General features: G+C 36.1%; 1 protein-coding gene across 4 annotated transcripts in view; it reads left to right on the top strand.

The window, feature by feature from the left end:
• Positions 1–23,369, top strand: part of CTNNA3 (catenin alpha 3) — a 2,095,157-nt gene that overhangs the window by 245,069 nt on the left and 1,826,719 nt on the right. For all 4 annotated transcript variants that reach the window (XM_066242416.1, XM_066242414.1, XM_066242415.1 and 1 more), the window contains exon 5: positions 1,588–1,707. In XM_066242416.1, coding sequence (XP_066098513.1) covers positions 1,588–1,707 — 120 coding nt within the window. The remainder of the gene's footprint in view (positions 1–1,587; positions 1,708–23,369) is intronic.

Genomic DNA, 23,369 nt, shown 5'->3' with positions numbered 1-23,369 from the left:
TGTGAGAATTCAATTAGAAAGCATAAGGTATCTGGCACCAAGCAGGCACTCAAATGTCAGAGTCTTTCCCATTTCTGAGTTTCATGTCTAATTTCTCTGATAGTTTGTAAATTCGTTTTGTGCAGAAAATGTTTTATATTCATAGTGCCTGTGCATAGTAGGTTCCAAAAGATTACATTGTTGAATGTAATTTACTGGCCTGCTGTGGAAGCTTAGTACTGTTATTTCCCATTTCTTTTTCCTCTGCCACCTTGGATTGAGATAAACATGTTGCTTTCATGAAATTGAGGATTTAATTTAGTTGAATGCCATTATAATATAACTTATTCCATAGAACTTGAAATAGTAAGGGTCAAATCATTTCCCTAGAAACTTAATTATATTCTGTAAAATCCTATTAGCCTGTCTTACAGCATCATAGGCGCAGTAAAGTTCTAGTGTGTTCAAGATGGTGCAGTCTCTATATGTAGAAATCCATCTAATAGCACACAGTAAGCATGTGAAAAGTTAGTGCTGTGAAGCGAGAGAAAATGCAAATGTCTTGCAGATGACATTACTTGACATTTTCAATCACTAATCTTCCAAAGCATGTTCTGATTGACTAAAATAAACCAAGAATTCAATTTCTTGTGAGCTCCCTCTATTTAATTACTTATTAGTAGCAGAACAGTATTCTATGATTCACTGCAATTTGTCTCCTTTGTGTTTATCTAGTATCTGCCTTAAAAATAACAGAACATTCTGATTCAGCAGGACTGATTTCATAACTCATCTGTGTTGTAGAGCAGAAATGAATAAATGTTTTCTGAACATGCTACATATGTCTCGATCATCAAAATGATGATTTTCTTACCTTCTCAAAATGTATAATCTGGAAGATCTTCCTGGCTGATGTTCGCTGGGTGCCTATTCTGCATAGATATTTCTACAGAGGCAAGCAGCTACTTTTACATAAACTTGTTTGCATGGTTGGAATGTGAGAGCTCTTTTAATTCTTCCTCATTATGATTTGAAATTATACATTTGTTGCACTTTTTTTCTTTAAATGTAGCAGTGTATATGCTAAGACATGAAGAGGTTTTTTTTTTTTTTTTTTTTTTTTTTTTTTTTTTTATAATTTTATTTTTTTAATGGGGTGACATCAATAAATCAGGATACATATATTCAAAGATAACAAGTCCAGGTTATCTTGTCGTTCAATTATGTTGCATACCCACCACCCAAAGTCAGATTGTCCTCTGTCACCTTCTATCTTGTTTCCTTTGTGCCCCTCCCACCCCCTATCCCTCTCCCATTCCCCCCTCCCCCCCGTAACCACCACACTCTTATCAATGTCGAAGAGGTTTTTTTAAATCCAGTATATTCTTCTGTTGAAATGAGGACTAATTGGACTTTCATACGTGCAATAACATTGGTTGTACAGTTTCTAATCTTCATAATCATCCCTAATTATTTTACTGAAAGGCAATTAGTTAGTATTTATTATCTCTGAGGCTCAGTATCAACTATTTCTTTGTGTTAGCTAGTTTGAAATTTGAGAAAAAATATGCTGCTATCCTAATTATTTATTTTTGTTTTTAATTTCAGTTTCAAAGGACATTTGAGTCTCTTAAAAATGTCTCCAACAAATCTGACCTCCAGAAAACCTACCAGAAGCTTGGGAAGGAGCTGGAAAATCTGGATTACTTGGCCTTCAAACGTCAGCAGGTAGGAGTCAGGACTCTCCTTGGTGGAGGAGATGAATGCTTTAGGCTTTCTGCTGTCCTGCCTGTCAGGGTTAGGTGGGGCTACGGACACTTTCCTTCTGCTGTTTAGGGCAGAAGTAGGTTGTGCTGTGCTGTGTAGACATATCTGTTTTGTGACTTCCTGCAGCATTCTCTGTGGTTCTTACTTTTAGATGTGCACTATAGGGGTTAAAATAAGGGTTTCCACACGTGCCCTTTTGTCTTTCTTAAAGGAAACTCCTGCTCATTTGTAAAGGTACAACTATCCTTTGGATGCTTCAGCAGCATAAAGGGAACCTGTATGAATGCTTGACCAGATAACTTTTATATTTGACAGGGGGATGCTTGAGAAAAATTCAACTGAAGACCAGGTAAACTATGTGTTTGTACAAACAAAATTAAGTAAAAGATTCATAAATATACCAAAATATGAATCAACCTTCAGTTTTCTTATCTGATCTCTGAAAATTAGTAAAAATTTGCTAAACATAAGGTTGAAAGAAAATATATTTTACATTTCTGCCTTGTTTAGATTCCAAGAAAAATTCAGAGCGAGAATTGGTCAGGGTTGCTTTTATAATTATTACTTTATAATATCATTAATCATTGAAGTCTACGTGTGTGAGAGACACTGCCGCAGTTAACCTCTTTTCCCAAACTGGATTTTCTCCAGTTTCTTCACAGCCACTAGGTGTCAGGGTTGTCAAGCATTTACTTTGATGGAGTGTTCATTCCCATCAGAACCGCCAGTTTAAATTAGGTTGCATGAAATTTGGGAATGTGCTCAACTATGGACAGTGTCTAGAAAAATGACTTGGTGGCTGACTCGGATGGCCAGGCACCAAGTCCATTACTTACAAGTCTTTCCTGTCAGTGTGGCAAAAGGTGTGATTCTCTTGCCATTGTCAATTTCACAGATTTTGCATCTTTTGTATGGGGTTTTTTTCAAAGCAGGACTTCCTGTGTGTAGTTACATCCCATGAAGTCAACACAGTATGATTTAGAAATACAGACTTGAAAAGAGAATTGTATTTTAGACTTTGCTTTCTCACAGATTTACATGGGCACTTAACCTTCCCAAGGGTCTGTTTTACTGGAACTATATATTTTTTGTAGTATGTTCTGGGGAGAATACAATATCTCTGCACATACTTTATATGAAAAATTTCAGCTATCCATTTAAGTAACTTTTTTAATTTTAATTTTTAAATTAGTGAGGGCCAAGGTATTAGCACATATAACAGAAGCAGTTATAGTTACTGAGAGCTAGCTACTACAGTAAGCTTCCAGATTATGCTGCTTATAATTCACACTGTGAGTCACTGCTCTGGCCCATGCAACTTTTAGTACGGTCTTGTTTCCAAGAGCCATATTTTACCACCAAAGAGTATTTGAGTTGGCAGGCAGTAGTCACTGTTCTCTTCTCTTATCCTTTTTCATTAACACATTCTCAGTGATTAGATTCTTACATTAGCTAATTGTGACTTCGGAAAAATAGGAATGCTTCAAGGGCAGAACTCTGGCAGAATGTTGAGGACAGATAGGTAAGTTGCATGTATATGTGAGAAAAATATGGGCACATGGGGTGTATCTACATGTATAATTGTATATTTGTAAATCATAATTACTATTTATTAAATGACAACTATCTACTACATAATGTAAGTAATAAATTTTGGATTAGATAATTAAATGCTTATAACAATATATAAGGGTTGGTTTTATGAGCACCATTTCACAGACGAGAAAACTCTTGAAAGAGTTAAATAATTTCCTTAAGGTCACTGGGCTAATAAGACATGAAGCTGGGCTTCCAGGATAAATCAGTCTGACTCCAAATCTGGGCATTTCCGTGGTCTCGTTCCCAATATCCCTGCAGGGAGCCAGGCTGGAGGATAGTAAAGTGAGGAGTTCTAGGTATGTGGAATGAAAGTGGTAGGAGAGGCTGACCTAGGACTTAAAGAAACATTTGAAAATGGGTCCCCCCCACCCCTGCGAGAGGCAAAAGACAGGGCCAGTGTTCTCTTTCTTGTTCTCGCACGCAAATCATCCAATATATACAAAAACACAAAATGACTTTTGAAAGAATATATTCAGGCAGATAAAAAAATGTATAAAACTTTATCTTAACAATTTCTAAGTGTTATGTCTAACAACTCTAGTTCTAGTGAAATTTATTCACAAAAAACAATTTTTTAAACTCAAAGGGACAAATCCTTATAAAATGGACTTACGTGCACATGTAACATACTGTGAAACCTTTGTCTGACTAGACTCCATCTTTTTTTACATCTACTGATCTTTTTTTTTCTTCATGGAAAGGATAGAAGGGGAATTGGAGGGGAGTGGTCAGAAAGAGAGGATGCTAGAACGTCAGTCACAGGAAGAGAATAACAGGGATAAAATAAAAGGGATATTTTTTTATTTTTTTTATTTTTTAGAGAGGAGAGGGAGAGACAGAGAGAGAGAGAGAGAGAGAGAGAGAAGGGGGGAGGAGCAGGAAGCATCAACTCCCATATGTGCCTTGACCAGGCAAGCCCAGGGTTTCAAACCGGCGACCTCAGCATTTCCAGGTCGACATTATCCACTGTGCCACCATAGGTCAGGCGAAAGGGATAAAGTGAGGGAAGTTTAAATGTACTTGGTTTTATACTATAGTAAGTTAAAAAAATTTATTTATTAAAATTTAAAAAATCTCAAAATAGGAAAAGGGAGAAAAAAGAGAGGATACAAGAAGACACAGTGAATAGGAAGATGGCACAGGATAGCAGAGACAAAGTTTGTTGACTTTCCTTTGTACTTCTGACTGCAGCAGTTTCCTAAAAATTTGTAATATTAACCCAGCTTTCTATACCAAAACCACAGATGAACTGTGTTTACTGGATGAGCAGGGTTCAAATAGAGTATTTGCTCCTCCCTGACATGGTGAAGTTTGCCTTTTTATCTCCTATCCTACCCATTTAAATTCCCCCAAACCTCTTAAGCACATGCTAGTGAGTTTCTCCTACTGGAAAAGACTCAAGTATCTGTAAAATTGCAATACAGCATGAAAGCTTCTGCCTTTTAAGGCAGGATTCTTTGTCCCAGAGAATTAGTCATGGTTTGTTTTCTGGTCCAACTATATTTATCATTCCTCATTGTGACAGAATATAAGCTCCATTAGGACAGGGCCTCATCTGTCACTTTCGATTCTGTGTTGTCTGCAGTGCTCACAACAGTATCTGACCCAGGGCAAATGCTCAGTAAATACTTGTTGGTGCTGTTGTTGCCGTGAACAAGAAAGCTTGCAGAAGTTTTGGCCTCAGATTACAGACAATTAAAATTGATGTGTTGCTACATTTTTAAAATTCATAAGGGCATTAACTCTTTGCTTCCTGGATGTGATATCAAAAGCTGATGGATTGTCCTGTACTGTATGTATTATTTAGGCTTTCTGCTAACATGTTTCATTGTCATCCGTTTCTTCAAACAAGAATAAAATATTAATATTACCTTAACTATGAGTTATGGCTATCCAATAAGTTGACTATAATTATTATCTTGGACTCATTTGTTAGAATTTATTTTCTATCCCTTTCTGTGATATCACATCCCCCACCTCTTTTAAACATAACATTTTAAACATAACTTTAAGAGATTTCTTTTCCTGGGCCAAATAGATTTTGTTCTAGTCTTTTATGTCTTTTGGAGGGTTATTATGTTTTATTTTCTAAATGTGAGCTTAGCTATTTCTTTTTTCTTCTTCTTTTTCCTTCCTTCCTTCCTTCCTTCCTTCCTTCCTTCCTTCCTTCCTTCCTTCCTTCCTTCCTTCCTTCCATCTTTCTTCCTTCCTTCCTTCCTTCCTTCCTTCCTTCCTTCCTTCCTTCCTTCCTTCCTTCCTTCCTTCCTTCCTTCTTTCTTTCTTTCTTTCTTTCTTTCTTTCTTTCTTTATTTCTTTCCATCTCTCTTTCTCTCTTCCTTTCTTCCTTTCTTTCTTTTAAAGAGTGAGTGCTTGTACTTCCTTGGGCTGTATTTTAGGCTGAGGCACAGCATCTCTCCATTTTCCCACTGTCAAGAAGACTAATGATAAAAATAGCCTTGGTTGGAAAAGGTAAGGGGAAGTCATAATAGATGAGGTGGTATGTTTGCCAGGATGAGTCAGATTGAAGTAAATGGATGACAAAGTAGGAGTAACTGGAGAACGTAGAGACTTTTTCAATTTTTAATATCTGGAGATGTAATTTTAGGGTGTATCTGCTTGGACTGTTTGATTTTTATCTTCCTGGTTGATGTTACATAGAAATGGCAAAAGCAAGCTTCAGCTGTTACATAGAGTCCAGATTTATGTATTGATTTGAGAGATTATAAATCAAGAAATTTCCTTGGGACTTTGCTTTAATTGTATGGAATAAATTAAAGACATATATGTACTTTATATTTGGTATACTGTTTTTCCAAAATAGGCTGTAAGTTAGGTATTATTTTTAACATTTTTTTAAAAAAAGAAATTGCAGTGTCAAGGGCAGTACAAACAAGATGTGGCTGACTACAAAGCCCACACTCTATCCTGCACTATGTTTGATAATCGATACTCTAATTTAATTCTTTCCTCTCTTTTTCTACCCTTAGTACTTATAGTAACATTATAAGACACATGCCTTTCCAGAGGCTTCTGAAGTCCTTTGATGTAAGTTATAGTTGATATCATTGTGTTAACCGTTATGTAGACTAAGGCACACTTACATATAGATGTAAAGATATATAAAATTAAAATATTGTGCTTCAGATACACATCCATGTTGGAGCATCTCATATACTCTGATCATCTTCTTCTTTCCCTGATCATAGCTGCTAGCTATTCTTGCCTTCTGACATTTTCACAAGGTTTATCTAACTTGATATTTAGAATATTTAGCTCCTTTTTACTTACTTATTTTACTAATTTTTCTTTTAAAGCCTAACTGAAGTCTAGCTTCCCTCATGACACTTTATCCTGACTGCTAGTCAATATATAAACTCATCCTTCTTAGCTTTATCTGTGTACAGTTTAGCACCCAATTGATTATGTAGTCACTGAGGACCCACATAGTGCAGGGTAGAGTATGGGCTTTGTAGTCAGCCACATCTTGTTTGTACTGTCCTTGACACTGCAATTTCTTTTTTTTTTAATGTTAAAAATAATACCTAACTTACAGCCTATTTTGGAAAAACAGTATACCAAATATAAAGTACATATATGTCTTAAGTACTTTAAAATAAAGGGATAAATATACAAAGGACATAGTGCAGTGCCTGGCATATTGTTGGCATGAATGGTAGCTATTACAATGTTTTAGTATTATTCTCATAAGTCATCTTCTTAAATGGTTTATAAGTTCCATAAGAATATGTTCTTCATTTTACATACTTTTGTACCAAACATGGGGTCTAGGACTGTCCTGAAACAGGATGGAATGCTTCTGGACAGAAGTAATTGAGTTGCTAGTGATCTGTGTCACAAAAAAGTAATGATACCTCTCGAGTAAGTATCTGCAGTAGTATTTGTTTCTAATATGTTTCTAAGGTGATATCTCTTGATGGGCAGTGAATTTAAGGTCCTGAGTATTATGCCCTGGAAATATGTGGTAGAAAAAGGGTCTCAGACCCAGTGTTCTGTGTTTATCTCAACTCATATAATACTTGCATCCTGTGCATCTAAACTTCCCTGTGGTTCCAGGTGGTATTGTACAGCACAATGGTGTTCTCGGGTTAGTGGGGATGTTCAGGTATGAACAACTGATTTTTTTCTTTTACTGAGCTTAGTGAGTAAAGCCTTTTAGATAATTCCAAAACAAGAAGGGTATACATAATACCTTGTAAAGTAGGAATTAAATATAAAATGATCCCTTATCAATGAAAAAGTAGAAAGAAGTTAGATGAAATTTCTTTAGTGAGAAAGACTGCTGGTTAACACTCTTGCTTTGAAGATAAAATTCCAGATGGATAACAACTGAACACGCAGTTGATAGTCCTAGGCTTACCTTGGAATTTACGAACTCAGTCTATATAAGACAAAAATTTAGGCCTCCTATGAAAACAATGCTTAGAAAAATAAAACTACATAATGTTAGGCTTGTTATAGTTGTACTATAGCATATAGAGAAGAGGCAGTTGATAATTTCCAGTAATAGCCTTCCACCACATAAAGACTTATAGCAATACAAATGTATGGATCATCAGGACAAGGGGACATGCAATGATATTTATTGTACCAGAGTTGCTTATGTGTGAGCACAGTATAAATTCTTCCCATTTACATGAACACTAAAATGGAAGTTATGAACATATTTTACTTAAGACCTTTAAAAATCAAATACATCTGCATCTGGAATTATTTAGAGGCAGTCTATAAAAGAATGTAATTGGGGGCTAGGCTAAATGTGAACTGAGGGAAGTGGGCAAGAACAACGGGTCTAGAACAATGGGTCTATAAATGGATTCACTTCAGTGGCCTTTGCTAGATGAAATATGTTAATAGCTTAACTGAGTGAAGGTTCTTCCCTTCCTTGTTCTGTAATTAACTCAATTCTCCTGAAAGAGTTCTAATTGAATTATTCCTTTTAAAAGTAAGAGAGCCAGATTCCTACATCAAATATTCATGTCTATCTTAGATGATATTCTGCTTATTTGCCCCATCAATTAAAATGATTTTTATATCATTTATAAAACTGTTTCTGAAGATCCTAAAGCATTTCAGACATTATTTAAAAATTTATTGCACAGGTATAAAAAATGTTTAATTATAAGACAGGGTGCTAGCAAAGTTCAAGCCAACACAAATGTGTTCTACCCACCACATATGCAATTACATTTTTATTCAAGTGTACACAGTTGTTTGTCTCAAAGAGAAAAAAAGAGATAGCATTTCATAAATTCTTCAGTTTTCTGATTAAGACAGAGAGAGAACGAACACAAAGAAGGTTGGATACATTATTCAAGGTCATTTTGAGTAAACAGCAGATCCAGAATTAATGTTTACATTTCTTAATCTAACTTTTTACAATAGCCATCCAAATATTTTCACTACTTCATAAAATGCAGATCTTTGCAGGGTGATTTATTTTTCCATTTTGTGTGTGTGTGTGTGTGTGTGTGTGTGTGTGTATGTTTGTGTGTGTCACAGAGACAGAGAGTCAGAGAGAGGGACAGATAGGGAAAGACAGACAGGAAGGGAGAGAGATGAGAAGCATCAGTTCTTCTTTGTGGCTCCTTATTCTCCTTAGTTGTTCATTGAGTGCTTTCTCATAGGTGCCTTGACCGTGGGATTACGCAGAGTAAGTGACTCTTTGCTCAAGCCAGCGACCTTGGGCTCAAGCTGGTGAGCCTTGCTCAAACCAGATGAGCCTGCGCTCAAGCCAGTGACCTTGAGGTTTTGAAATTGAGTCCTCTGCATCCCAGTCTGACGCTGTATCCACTGCACCACCGCCTGGTCAGGCTGATTTATTTTTCTATAGTTATAGTGAGAAGTTAAAAACCCTTATGGATTTTTATGTAAGAACTTCACCCTTTATTTAAATTAAATGATCAAAATGATGCCTGTTAGTTATTTGTTCTCCTTCTAAAATTTGATTTCCACATTGGGTACAGTTAATGGTCATGACAAATAAGTGTCTTCGATTAAATTAGGAAAGTAAAAACATTATAAAGACATCTTTTAATTTCTAAGGTTTGCTGTTCTCAGGGATTGTTTATTTGTGACACTTAGGTAGAAAACAGTGGAATGAAGAACATATTAGCTGATTTTCATGTACTGGAAAGGATTTATTTATTTTTGAGAAGGTTGTTTTGCTATATGAGAATTTGCCTTGTGGGCAGCTTACAGCTATTTTATAGTGTGGAATACATATTGAAATAGTTAATACTTTTTTGTGGGTTATTTTACAAATTTATAATGCTGATAGGAATTTCAGAGGTGGTAAAAGAAATCTTTAGTGTTTGCATCAATGTGGCACTTATGCATGTCTTATGTTGACATATCTAAGTCCCTAAGATTAACAAGTTAGTATTGATAAAAAATTAAATTCCTAAAAGAGTTACTTCTGAAAATATCTTCTCTATAGTCTGTTCTGCAGCTTCTCTATAGTCTGTTCATGCAAAAAGGGAAGACTCAAAGGTAAGGTCATGAACTCTGTTGGCTGGAGATACAGAATAAAGGAAGTACACAAGAACCAGAGAACCATAAACTAATTTCTTTTAGAATTTATCTAACAACTATTTTATTTTTAAAATGAGAAAAATAAGGCCCAAGAAGATTATATATCTTGTACAAGGCTATACACTTTACTAATGGCAGAGCTGGGACAATAATATGAAATTATATAATTTTTTTGTGTGTGAGTTCCTTAGTATAGGTCAGCCAGTTGCATATATTTTGCTCTCTTTTTTAAATTGAATTTATTGGGGTGACATTGGTTCATAAAACCATACAGGTTTCAAGTGTACAATTCTATAACATGTCATCTACATACTCCGTTATGCGCTTTCCACTCAAAGTCAAGTCTCTTTCCTCTACCATTTATTCCCCCTTTGCCCTCTTCTGCCTCTGGCCCTCATCATACTATTGTCTGTGTTTGTTTTTTTTTCTTCCTTAATATCTTTGCCTTTTGACCCAGTGCCTCAACCTTCCTCTCCCCTGACAGCTGTGTTTGTTCTATGCATCTATGATTTTGTTTCTATTTTGTTTGTTAGTTTATTTTGTTCATTAGGTTCCACATGTAAATGAGATCATGCGGTACTTGTCTTTCTCCAGCAAGGTGTATGTTGATCGTTTGATAGCTCTAGTTTGAATCCTAAAGCTGAGAAAGGACCTACATATTTGAAAAGTATTCCTCTTCTTTTTGAAAAGCTGAATGATCTGGGAGACTAGGCTGGTTACAAAAAATCCTTTCTAATGTTAAAGCTCAGCTGTGTCTGGGATGAGAGGCTCGATGGCTGGTAGCATTTGTGGAAGTAAACCCTGTTCACTCCAGGGAATGTCATGCTTCTTTTGGCTCCTGAGTCTTGAGTAGTATTTCTTCTGTTGTAATATTTGCAACGTGTTTAAGCAGTGACATCTCATTCATTTATGTGAATAAGGAATGAAGGTGACCCTCTTAGTCTCTTGAGAGCCCGAGAGTGGGTCTTGAGGAACCTCTGTTCTTTCCTGTCCCCATAAAGGGTGTAGAGAGAATCTTTCTTAAAATGCAGACCTCTGGCCACCCTCCATCTCCACTTTCTTACACAATGAGGGGTCTTCTATTGGCTGTTCGCAGAAATGTACAACAGAGGACTGAAAGGAGAATATAGCACATTGGGGCTTTCAGTCAAGTCTATTTCTTTCTGATTATGCTTTCATTCCAATAAGAGTTTATGATCTTTCAGGTCAGGCCCTAGGAATCTGAACCAGAGTATAATTTTCTACCAGGATGGAAGGAGGACCAGCAAGGGTGTGGACTTGCCTGAATCTGTAGGAACTTTGTTGCTTTGGAACAATAGAGTCACCTAGGGTTCAGTTTCATATCAAAATATAGAAGTAACCAAGACACTTTTAACTTCTCTCTTTCTCACTCTCCATATATCTATAATGTATATCCATTGAGGTGCCCATAAATCAAAATCATTCAGTAGTAACATAATTTTTTTTAAATATAATGTTATCTTTATTTTATATTTCGTTCTAGAAGAGAAATTACAAATGTCATCTGGTTCAGCTCTTTCAATACATGGATACAGAAATAATACAGAAAACACATTAGAAATTTTTAATTTTTGAATAATTTTTAGATCCAGTGTCCTTTAAACCAGTACTTTCTAAACTTTAATATGTGTACAAATCATGCAGGGAATTTTGTTAAACTACAAATGTCAGTAGGTTTGGAGTGAGACTGGAGAGTCAGACATGCTGCTCTGTGATACTGATGTTGCTGGCCCATGAGTCACATTTAAATCATTGTCGGGAAGCATTATTTCTAGTTGTGTCTCTAGAGCCGAAAATAGTCCTTGGACACAGCATTTAGTAAATATTTTGGATTTGAGTTATGATCTAGTAGTGAGGTTTGTGCCTATGTTTTGGACATAAAAGACATTGCTATCCATTATCACAAATTTTATAATTTATTTTGCTGTTTTTCTGTCATGTGAAGGAACGTGCTTCTTCACATATATATTGTTTTTGTAGATGACATCTTTCAGCAGCTGGAGAAGTTGTCTGTTGCATATCTTTGTCTCAAGGTAAAAGATGAAAAAGGACAGATTGAATAGGAGAGCAGCTGAGTCTAAGATACAGGAGGCCGAAGATGAGAAAGTGGTATTTTCGTCCTGCAGTATCCACTGTGACTTGGCCGAACTGACCATGGGACCAGCTGGTATTGACTCAGCAGCATTTATTTCAGAAAAGCAAGCTCAGTCACATACTTACTATAAAATTGATGAAAACTTATAATCTCTAACACATCTTGTTGTTAATTTATGTGTCCAAGCTGTGCATCTCTACCTGCCTGCACAATCAGAAACCATCACAATGACTATTACTGTGTCCCTGGTCAGGCAAAAGGATTACTGCTCTAGTTACAGCTCTCGGTGTTAGTAGTGCCGAGAGCCAGCCTAGAGTGCTCCTGGCTAAAATTCAAGGGGAGGGTTGATGCTGCTTAGATGAGGCCACTGGTTCTGCTGACAGCAGAGCTTTACACATGCACAAATCCATCGCACAGGCTTTTAGAGATGTAAAGCTGTTTGTTGGGGGCTCATTGCCTGAGAACTAATTTAATATGTAATGAGAAATTCATTGTATTCCTTTTTAAAAAGCATATTCATTTTTGTTCTCCAAAATGCCATGTTTGGAGGAGGAAGCTAATCAGCATTTACTGTAGAATTTCTCATGCTCCAAATGTGACAGCAGTAGAAACACTTATGCTGAAATGCAGGTGAAAGGAAATATATCACCAAAAGATGAAGCAGCATTGCTGGCCTGTCCCCCGTTTTGTTCACTGATTCAGAGGGGTATCTGTATGTGTAGGTTTTCTTCCATACACTCTGGTTTCAAAGAACAACAAAAAATCTAATATTCTTCAAAGTCACATTCCATTTCAGATGAAGTATATTTGAATTTTTACAATGTAAATAGCTTTTCTTCCTTCTGTAGGCAACTTACATTTGTATTTATTGACCACATTAACTATATTTTACTTAATATTTTTAGTATCACTTATGGGATTTTAGCAAGATGCTGTAATATTAACCTGCAATGCACATTGCATTCTTTTAAACTGTATTTTTATAAACCTAATTTTTCTCGATTGTAGCATACAGCATTAAATATAGGCTAATATTCTCTCTATAAATGCTGCTTATATATTATAGCATCTGGTCATGCCATAGTTAAGTGTTTATCATCTACTTCATTATAAAACCTTTGTTCCAAAAGAGCTGTATGAGCCTATTAGATACATACACAATTAACTAGGTAATGATCTGTGGCTGCATCCGTACAGCATCAACAGCTGACCTGTGGGTGGTTTTCCAAGTGTGTGCTGACTGCTGATAGGAGGTACTTAGATTATAGGATGAAACTGTTTTTGATGGTTTTGAGGGCTTTTTGTTACATATTTTCTTTTAATTTTACTGTTTGCTTAATAAAGAAATTATATCTTTTCCACTCTGCGTTAGATATTCATATTTATACCTACCGTGATAAGCGCTTTATCCAAACATTGGGAGTTACTGAAGCCTTTCTAGGTACGTCCATTGGTACAGTGAAATAATGGCTCACCACCTGTTTCATTATTAATAGTTATACACTTATGTCTTTATTCTAAATTTATATTTATAAAATAAAAGAGATTTGGATTTCGGTTATTTTCCCAGCTTTAATGTTAGGAGTTGTTAAGTATAGTTAGCATATTTAACATTTTTTAAATTTATTGAATTTAGAGAAAGAGGAATACATAGAGAGAAACATTGATTTCTTGTTCTACATATTTATGCACTCATAGGTTGATTCTTGTATGTGCCCTGACTTGAGATCGAACCCACATATTTGGCATATCGAGAAGATGCTCTAACCAACTTAGCTACCTGGCCAGGGCCTAGTTAGGATATTTTTGAAAATTTCAATAATCATCATGTGTGAATTTTGAGAAACTAAATATGGTAGGTTTATCTAGTAAATCTCCACATATTGGGGCTTCTTTGTCAGCCCGTGAGTCTAAGTTTAAAGTTCCCTTTCTCAGCTTAAAGGTTTCATTTCTTGCTTTGGGTTAGAGCAGCAAGTCCTGGGCTGTGATACAATATCATGTGAACAAAGAGAAATTTGATAAACAGCAGTGCACATCTGTTGGAAATAAATTGGACAGAAAGTTTTAGCTTGTCTCGTTCACTCTAATAAAAACATAACATCTATACCATATAGTAAGGGTAGGCACTCTTAAGGTCAAATTTATTTAACAATTTGAGAAAGATGTTTATTTTACTTAAGACATGGGAAACATTAAATATAAAGACTAATTGAAGTAAATAATTTAAGTGTAATTGAATTTTGTTTTAAACATAAAGAAAATTAACTTTTTGGAATGCCTGAAATTTACTAGGAAACTTTATTTCTTGAAATGGGGAGTACATAACTTCTGCCTTAGACTACTTAAGGTATTTGAGTTCTAATGCTAAAATAATGGACTAAAATGGATCCATGGAAAAGAAAATAGAAATATGCCAGTAGCAGGGTGTTTATGAAGGAAGGGAAGGAAACCAATTCTGTAGTAAGTAATGGATGGTAAGTAAGTTAGCATGTGTGAACATGTGGTGCTCATGAGTGACTTGTATGGATGACTGTGGATTTTCTTCTGCTCCAAACCTCTGGCCCTATAGACATGGAGAATATCTTGACATCTTGGTTACTTTATTTTTAAGAGCTTTTGGAACAGTTTATTTTTTTATCCCAGACATAAAAAATTGTGCACATTGCCGCTATAGAAAGTTACTAGTTTTAATGTTACTAGGATATCAATATGAAGCAGGGGTCTCAAACTCGCGGCCCGCGGGCTGCATGCGGCCCGCCCAACAATTTTGTGCGGCCTGCAGACTAATCCACGGGCTTACTTAATTTTATCCAAAATATTTTGAACTTCGTGGATTAGTCTGCAGGCCGCACAAAATTGTTGGGCGGGCCGCATGCGGCCTGCGGGCTGCGAGTTTGAGACCCCTGACTGCTAGAGCGTCGGCCTGGCATGCAGGAGTCTGGGATTCCCGGCCAGGGCACACAGGAGAGGCGCCCATCTGCTTCTCCACCCCTCCCCCTCTCCTTCCTCTTTGTCTCTCTCTTTCCCTCCCGCAGCCAAGGCTCCATTGGAGCAAAAGTTTGCCCAGGCGCTGAAGATGGCCTCTGCCTCAGGCTCTAGAATGGCTCTGGATGCAACAGAACGATGCCCCAGAGGGGCAGAGGGGCAGAGGGGCAGAGCATCGCCCCCTGGTGGGCATGCCGGGTGGATCCCTGTCAGGCGCATGCGGGAGTCTGTCTGACTGCCTCCCCATTTCCAGCTTCGGAAAAATGAAAAAAAAAAAAAAAAAGTGAAGCTGAGAATTTTCAGAAATGTTGGTGTAAGTGGAATAGATGTTATCATTCTACATTTTTTGGTCTTTTTGCATATGGTTCCGTATGACCCTGAGGTCAATGAACACACTCAAAAATCAAACACTTAGAATTAAAAAGAATTGTTGGTGATACTGAAAAGCATGGGTAATTGTGAGTAGTTTAAGGATAAATTGATAAGATTGGTGACTTACTATTTGTATGGTATTTGGCATTAAAACATTTATATCAAAGATCAATAAGCTAAAAAGAGTAACCACTCTTCAGATTAAGTTAATAGTTAAGATTTATATGTATATAGGATGTTGAAGGTGAAGTGCATATTCCCTAGGAGTTCTCCCTCTGAAAATAGCAAGTGTGTATCAGAAGAATTACAGACACTAGAAATAGTATATACTGGTAGTGACTGTTAACAAAAAATATGATCAACATTTGTTATTTGCTCATCTCATTGGGAATTATATTCCAAGATTGTTGGACGGACTTAGAACAGTGCTAAAAATTCATTTCATTGCATTATGTTGTAAGTAGTTGAAAATTATCTCATACGGATAACCACATTCTCAAAACCATGACACATTTCATATCTAGTCACCTATATAAATATTTTCCTTAACCATATTCTAAAAACTGGCTTTAAAAAAGGTTCTCTTGGGCCAGGGCTGGAGTAAAAACAGAGGGTAAGTACCTCCATTTGAAAAGGAAACAAAATTATTATGTAGTAGTTTTGGCAGTTTGAATTTTTAAAGGCAGATGTGTTAAAAATAATGAGACAAAGTATTAAATCATATAAAACCCTGGAACTTAGTGTCAGTAAAGGCCAAAAGTACTTTATTATTTTTTTTAAACTTATCTTCCTTCTAAGCACTAACACAAGACATCTATTCATGAATAAAATTTCCACCAGTGTGTGAGACCAGTCTGCTGAAAATAAAGAGGCACATATGAGTCTGTCATCCAGTAAGATAAAAGCTGTGTTCTTTATGCATGGAAACCATTTCTATTAGTAGTTGTGAAAAAATAATAGAAAGATAAAAAAAGTGAGCTTATGCAAAGAAGATAGACTCTTCCCAGCATTATGGAAATACTTTGTAGTAGGGTGCTCTGATGTAAAAAATGTACTATGCGACATTTTACTTTAATAATGAAAAATTATGTGACGATTATTTACATAATAACAGAGGGACTTCTAGTACACATAAATGTTTATTTACAGATCATTGACAGAGAGGCTGGGATGTTTAGGGGTGGTGCCTATTGGACATTCCTTTGTAATAAAGATTTCTCATCTTAGCAGCTGTATTCATATACAGGTTAGATGTTTAACTTGCTTAATTCTTGCAATAATCATGTGATGGTACTGCTATTATAGGGTTATAACTTGAGCCTTGACAAGATGTGTGAAAGCAGTTTATATTTTAATGTGCCATAAGGTTGGGCCTGTTGGTGCTAGTCTCTGACCCCTCCAACCTTTCTCAATTTCTTATGACAGGGACTAAAATAAAACTCCTAATGCTTAATGTGCCTGCAGTGGGATTGTCTGGAGGGAGGGAGTGCCAGGGACACAGTGTATAACAAAGAGAGGTGTGGATGATCACTTTGTATAACCGTAAGGAGGAAGGGAATCCGAGGTAGAAGAACCAACACATCTAGAAGGCACATGGTAACTCTTAAAGAAATATTAAGAAGGAAAATTGATATAGAAAAGAGACTTCATGGTAATATGAAACTGTGGGTATTTTCCTAGAAGCAAAATTCAAGAGTGTGTGGAATAATTTTACTTTGAGCCAGTAATTATGTTCTTATTTTTCTATTTTTCTCTCCTGGACCACCCACACTGAAGGGAAGTTTAAAGTCAGGCATAGATAATAAAATATAGCAAATTCTTGGTATTTTGTAAAGATGGGCAAGTACATAATCAAGATGTCTTTTCCCTTTTTCTCTACCACCTCTAGAGACACCTTCCAAGCTGGGGGGATGGAGGAAAGTTTGACGGGACTAAAATAAGCTAAAATACCTTTTTCCTGTCTTCTGCCCCTAGTCCTCCATTACCCTGGGTGGGAGACATCATGGAATTTACTGCACTGAAATTAGGGGAGCTGAGATGACCAGTGAATCCCATGTCTAATCTGGACCTCTGAGAATAGAAAGGTTTCTAGGGTTCTTACGGGAGAGTGAATGTTTTCTGCCATTTTGTCAGCCAGAATTTTTTTTTAAATTCTGAAATAATGTGAAAGGTATTAGAAACTTTTCTTGAGATTAGAGTATATGATACAGAAATCATCTGGGAGAGGGGGTCAGGGAGCTTGGTCACGTGAAGGAGACAAAGGCAGCAGAGGCAGCAGGTAGAAGAGGAACGGGCGAGTGTATAGCTGAACTCAGGGATCATCAGAGCCACAAGGTGAGTGGGGACCCATAGAGCCGGTGACTGTCCTGTTGCCATTTGAGCGAGTGCTGTCAGTGTTGAAGACCGGGTAGGAGGAGTTGCAGCAGGAATAGGAAGCCAGTGAATGGATGTGTAGATATTTATCTTCCCAACTGTCCTGTGTTGGCAGCTGCACGAACCCTCCTGGGGCTTATAAGACTCATCTCCAGGGAAGAGGAATGAGGAGAAAAATCAGAGAGAGGATTTAAAACTTGAATATGATTGAATTATAAACCTAAACAAACTGAGAAATTACTGAATTGGGCTGAGTTTACTTGAAAGGGACTAGATTAAATTTCTGCCCTGAGCAAAACAGGGTTTGGAGTTAAAAAAGTTAATTTTATTATAAGAAATAAAATTATTTATTTGTCAATTATACCTCAGTAAAGCTAAAAAAAAAAGAAAGTTACATTATTGGACATCTGTGTTTATGATTACAAACTGCTATGTACCTGCTCTGAAGATCATATCTGCTATGAAGTTCCAAATCCAGGACTGAATGGGGGGCTTACTGTTATGTTTGGAAATAAAGCAGAGATTTAGATGAGGGAAATGTGTGTGTATGTTTGTGGCACCTAAGGCTTTATTATTTATGGTGGTTTTTGTATTCTACTTCTGCGATAGTTTAGCCAGCTGGAAGATGAGATATCACTGGTTGAGCTTGCCACATAAAATATAGCCTGTCTAGTTAAATTTGAATTTCAAATAAACAACAAATACTTTTCTAATATAAGTATGTCTCAAATATTGCATGGGACATTCCTGTATTAAAAATATTCATTATTTATTGGAAATTGAAATTTAACTGTGAGTGCTTAATTTTTAAAATTTTCTAAATCTGACAAACCTCCTCTTTGGGACTGGTGAAGGAGTAAATCTAGCCTGCAGGCTACTCTATCAGCCTGTGAAGTTTAACAACAGGTGGCTACCACACAACAGGTGTTAATATTACATTTTATAGAAGAGGTAACTCTTGGCCCAGTTCAGTGAGTTGGGCTAGGTCTCTGAGGCAGCCAAATTAGGCCAGACTAAATGGAAAATTAAGGAAATTGTAAGAAAATAATCTATTTAGTAACTTGTTTTAGGACATACAAATTCTAAGTGGCAGAATCAGATTTTTTTCTAGGTCCACATAACCTACACATGCAAATTCAATTTTAAAAGAATTTCTCAGAAACATATTTGTTGTATAAAGAAAGGTACTCTTAAAATCTGGGGGATATGGAAGCTGTTGCTTTCTTCTCTAATGTATTCTTTTGTTATGGTCAAGCCTATAAAAAGAACCCTATACATCTTTTCCAGGAAGCATGCCTTTGAAATTAGTTGAATTACTCAAAAAAATAAAAAATAAAATAAAATCATGATATGCCACTTCTAATTCACTTGGCATTTTATTCGATGTTTCTGAAATTAAACCAGTGGGAGTTTAGCCAAAATAGTGCAGTGACACAATGATGTCATCTAGAGGAATGTTGTGCTGAGCTAAATTGCTTTAACTTTAAATTATTAGCAACTTTAAAACCATAAAGCAATTAAAAAAAAAACTCCTCAGCCCTGGCTGGTTGGCTCAGTGGTAGAGTATCAGCCCTGCATGTAGATGTCCCAGGTTTGATTCCTGGTCAGGGCACACAGGAGAAGTGCTCACCTTCTTCTCCTCCTCTCCCCCTTTCACTCTCTCTCTTACTTTCTCTCTCTTCTCATCCTGCAGCCATGGTTCGATTGGAGCAAATTTGCCCCTGGCACTGAGGATGGCTCCAGGCCTCTGCCTCAGGTGCTAAGAAGAGCTCAGTTGCTGAGCAGCAGTACAACACCCCAGATGGGCAGAGTGTAGCACCTTAGTGGGCTTGCTAGGTGGATCCCAGTTGGGGTGCATGCGGGAGCCTGTCTCTGCCTCCCCTCCTTTCAAATGAATAAAAAAATAATAAATGAAATAAAATAAACCCCTCACTTTACTTTACTGAAATATAGTTTGATTATGTGAAGCATTTCATCTGGTTTTTATAGTTGACTTTTCTCTTTACCCACAATTTCTCCTTTATCTATTTCTTCTTTCCTCAACATATTAACCTGTTAATGTTTGGTCCAAACAACAGCAGCAATGGCAATCTTCATTCAAATTGTTTCTTCTCTAGTGACAGTCCTACCTCTCTTCTTTTTCTTGTAACTTAGTTTCTGAAAGATTTTAGTTGAGCTCACCTGCTTACTGACTACATAAGCTTTGGACACAAGTGGGGAGTTGAATATTTCCTGTAGCTAATTATTATCAACTAAGATTCAGTTTTCATTAACTCAGACACCATAAAAATTCCAAAATTGACCATAAAAATAAATGTAAACAAATATAAATGTTTTCTCTAATATATGTCAGAAATATAAAACCAAACCCTAAATATAAAAGCTGTACTATATAAATTCCTTTTGTGAGGTTTTATTTTTCTCCATGGTTTGGGCTAAGTGAGACTTCTGAAAAACGGAGACCAAAGAAGTGTGGTTTGGAAGGTCCTTCCTTTTTCAGTAAAGTTGCCCTCAGAAAGCGCAGATAATTTTATTGCTCCAAGGATTATCAAACTGCATTCAGATTTAAGGGCAATCTGTGCTAACATTTTTGTTCATTCTATGGACATGACTACTTCAACAATTTTTGAATTGTTAAAAGTAGGAAGGAAAGGTTTCCATGATGACTTTTTTCTATGACTTATTTATTTTTAAATTAAATTTATTGGTTAATAAGATAATATATTTTGGCTTATTTATTTTACTGTGAGTCAGTTGATTTGCCCTATCTTGACCATCTCAGCAGCATTGCCAATAGACTCAGTGAGACTTTTTTCAATTTTATTTTTCGATTATAGTTGGCATTTAATATTTTATATTAATTTCAAGTGTACAGCATAGTGATTAGACAATTCTATAATTTACAGTTATCCCACCAATAATTCAAGTACCCACCTGAAAGCATGCATAGTTATTACAATATTATTGGCTGTTTACATTTGCTGAACTTTATATCCCCATGACTATTTTGTAACTATCAATTTGTATTTCTTAATCCCTTCACTTTTTTCACCTGGTCCTCCAACCTATCTATTACTGGCAACCATCACTCTACTCACTGTATCTAAGAGTCTGTTTGAATTTTGTTCGTTTATTTTGTTCTTTAGATTATTCATATAAGTGAAATAATAAAGTATTTGTCTTTGTGTTATTTCACTCAGGATAATAGTAAAGAGATAGTTTTATTAGAAGTTGTGAATACCAGTTATACTGATTATTTGGGAAGTTTTAATTATGTCTTGCTATTTTCTCTTTAGCACTTGTTGTTCCTTCTTCTTGAAATACTTTTCCACCATAGTTTTATAGCATGGTTCCTTCTTATAATTCAGGTTTCAGCTTAGATACTACTTCCTTACAGAAGAGTTCTCTGATCCATAAGAAAGAACCCTCCACCCAGTCTAGCCTCTTCATAACTCTTACCATTGTATGAAATTATGTGGTAAATTTAATGTTTTTTGTTTATTGATCAGGTATCCCTAGAATATACAAATCTTGCCTCTCGGTATATTAAGTGGTGCTCAATAAATACTGTATTTGTTGGAGAAATTAGTGATATGAATGGTTAATGATGCCAGTGAATCAAGTCCAACCTTTCTAAGGAGGGGCTTGTATGTAACTCTGTAACTTGCAGTTTATTTTTCACTTCTCAGTAATCTGATTTCTGCCCTTCAACTGCACCAACACTGTTATTATTTATTTATTTTTTCAACACTGTTCTTATTATGATCACTGATTCCACTGATATTTTTCAGACCTTTAAACTTAACTTCTGTAAGGCATTTAACACTCTCAACAGACCTACCTTCCTGTAAATCTTAATTTCTTTTTCTTTTTTTTTTTCTTTAAATTTTCTTTCTATTTGTCTGGACACTTCTCAATTTCTCTCAAGGTAAATGTTGAAGCTTCTCAAAACATGGCTTCTCTTACTTTTCTTTTACATTTTCCCTCCTACACTCTGCATACCATATAGTATTGTCTCATCTATACCCATAGACTCAATTGCCTTGACTCTGATGATTAGATGATTTCCATATCTTTATTTCTACTCTGAATATTTCTCTTCAATGCCAGACTTTATATGGTAACTTAATGAAGTTTTCAAGTTCTACATATCTAAAATTTTCTCTTTTCTTGCCCTCCATTCCTGTGCCTTCTTTCCACTTGTATTTCCTGTCTTAGCTTATGCCTGCTGATTGATTTTCTTGCATTCAAGTTTCCCTCCTTTCTAATTCAGCCTATATATTGCTACTGAAAAGATTATTTAAAAATGCAAATATGAGCATGTTCTCACTTAAAATCCTTCAATGGTTCTGTTATTTTAGAGTAAAATTAAATTTTTATATGGTCTTTAAGATCCTTTATTTTCCAGTAAGAACCTTGATTTCAGCCATACCAGAATATTTGTAGATCATTCTCTTTTTTTAATTTAGAAATTAAATTTAATGGAGTGACATTGACCAATCAGAGTACATAGGTTTTCAAGTAAACATCTCTATAGCATTTGAACTGTTGATGATGTTGTGTGCCCATCACTCAAAGTCAAATCCTTTTTTTTTTTTTTTTTTAAATAATTTTATTTTTTTAATGGGGTGACATCAATAAATCAGGATACATATATTCAAAGATAACAAGTCCAGGGTATCTTGTCGTTCAATTATGATGCATACCCATCACCTAAACTCAGATTGTCCTCTGTCACCTTCTATCTTGTTTTCTTTGTGCCCCTCCCCCTCCCCCTTTCCCTCTCCCATTCCCCCCTCCCCCCTGTAACCACCACACTCTTATCAATGTCTCTTAGTTTCACTTTTTTTTTTTTTTTTTTATAATTTTATTTTTTTAATGGGGTGACATCAATAAATCAGGATACATATATTCAAAGATAACAAGTCCAGGTTATCTTGTCGTTCAATTATGTTGCATACCCACCACCCAAAGTCAGATTGTCCTCTGTCACCTTCTATCTTGTTTTCTTTGTGCCCCTCCCCACCCCCTATCCCTCTCCCATTCCCCCCTCCCCCCCGTAACCACCACACTCTTGTCAATGTCTCTTAGTTTCACTTTTATGTCCCACCTACGTATGGAATAATGCAGTTCCTGTTTTTTTCTGATTCACTTATTTCGCTTCGTATCATGTTATTAAGATCCCACCATTTTGCTGTAAATGTTCCGATGTCATCATTTCTTATGGCTGAGTAGTATTCCATAGTGTATATGTGCCACATCTTCTTTATCCAGTCATCTATTGATGGGCTTTTTGGTTGTTTCCATGTCCTGGCCACTGTGAACAATGCTGCAATAAACATGGGGCTGCATGTGTCTTTACGTATCATTGTTTCTGAGTTTTTGGGGTATATACCTAGTAGAGGGATTGCTGGGTCATAAGGTAGTTCTATTTTCAGTTTTTTGAGGAACCACCATACTTTCTTCCATAATGGTTGTACTACTTTACATTTCCACCAACAGTGTATGAGGGTTCCTTTTTCTCCACAGCCTCTCCAACATTTGCTATTACCTGTCTTGCTAATAATAGCTAATCGAACAGGTGTGAGGTGGTATCTCATTGCTGTTTTGATTTGCATTTCTCTAA

The sequence above is a fragment of the Saccopteryx bilineata genome, chromosome 9 (assembly GCF_036850765.1).
Source record: "Saccopteryx bilineata isolate mSacBil1 chromosome 9, mSacBil1_pri_phased_curated, whole genome shotgun sequence".
Classification (NCBI taxonomy): domain Eukaryota; kingdom Metazoa; phylum Chordata; class Mammalia; order Chiroptera; family Emballonuridae; genus Saccopteryx; species Saccopteryx bilineata.
The sequence above is the reverse complement of the archived record's forward strand: the minus strand, read 5'-3'. Positions and strand labels throughout refer to the sequence as shown.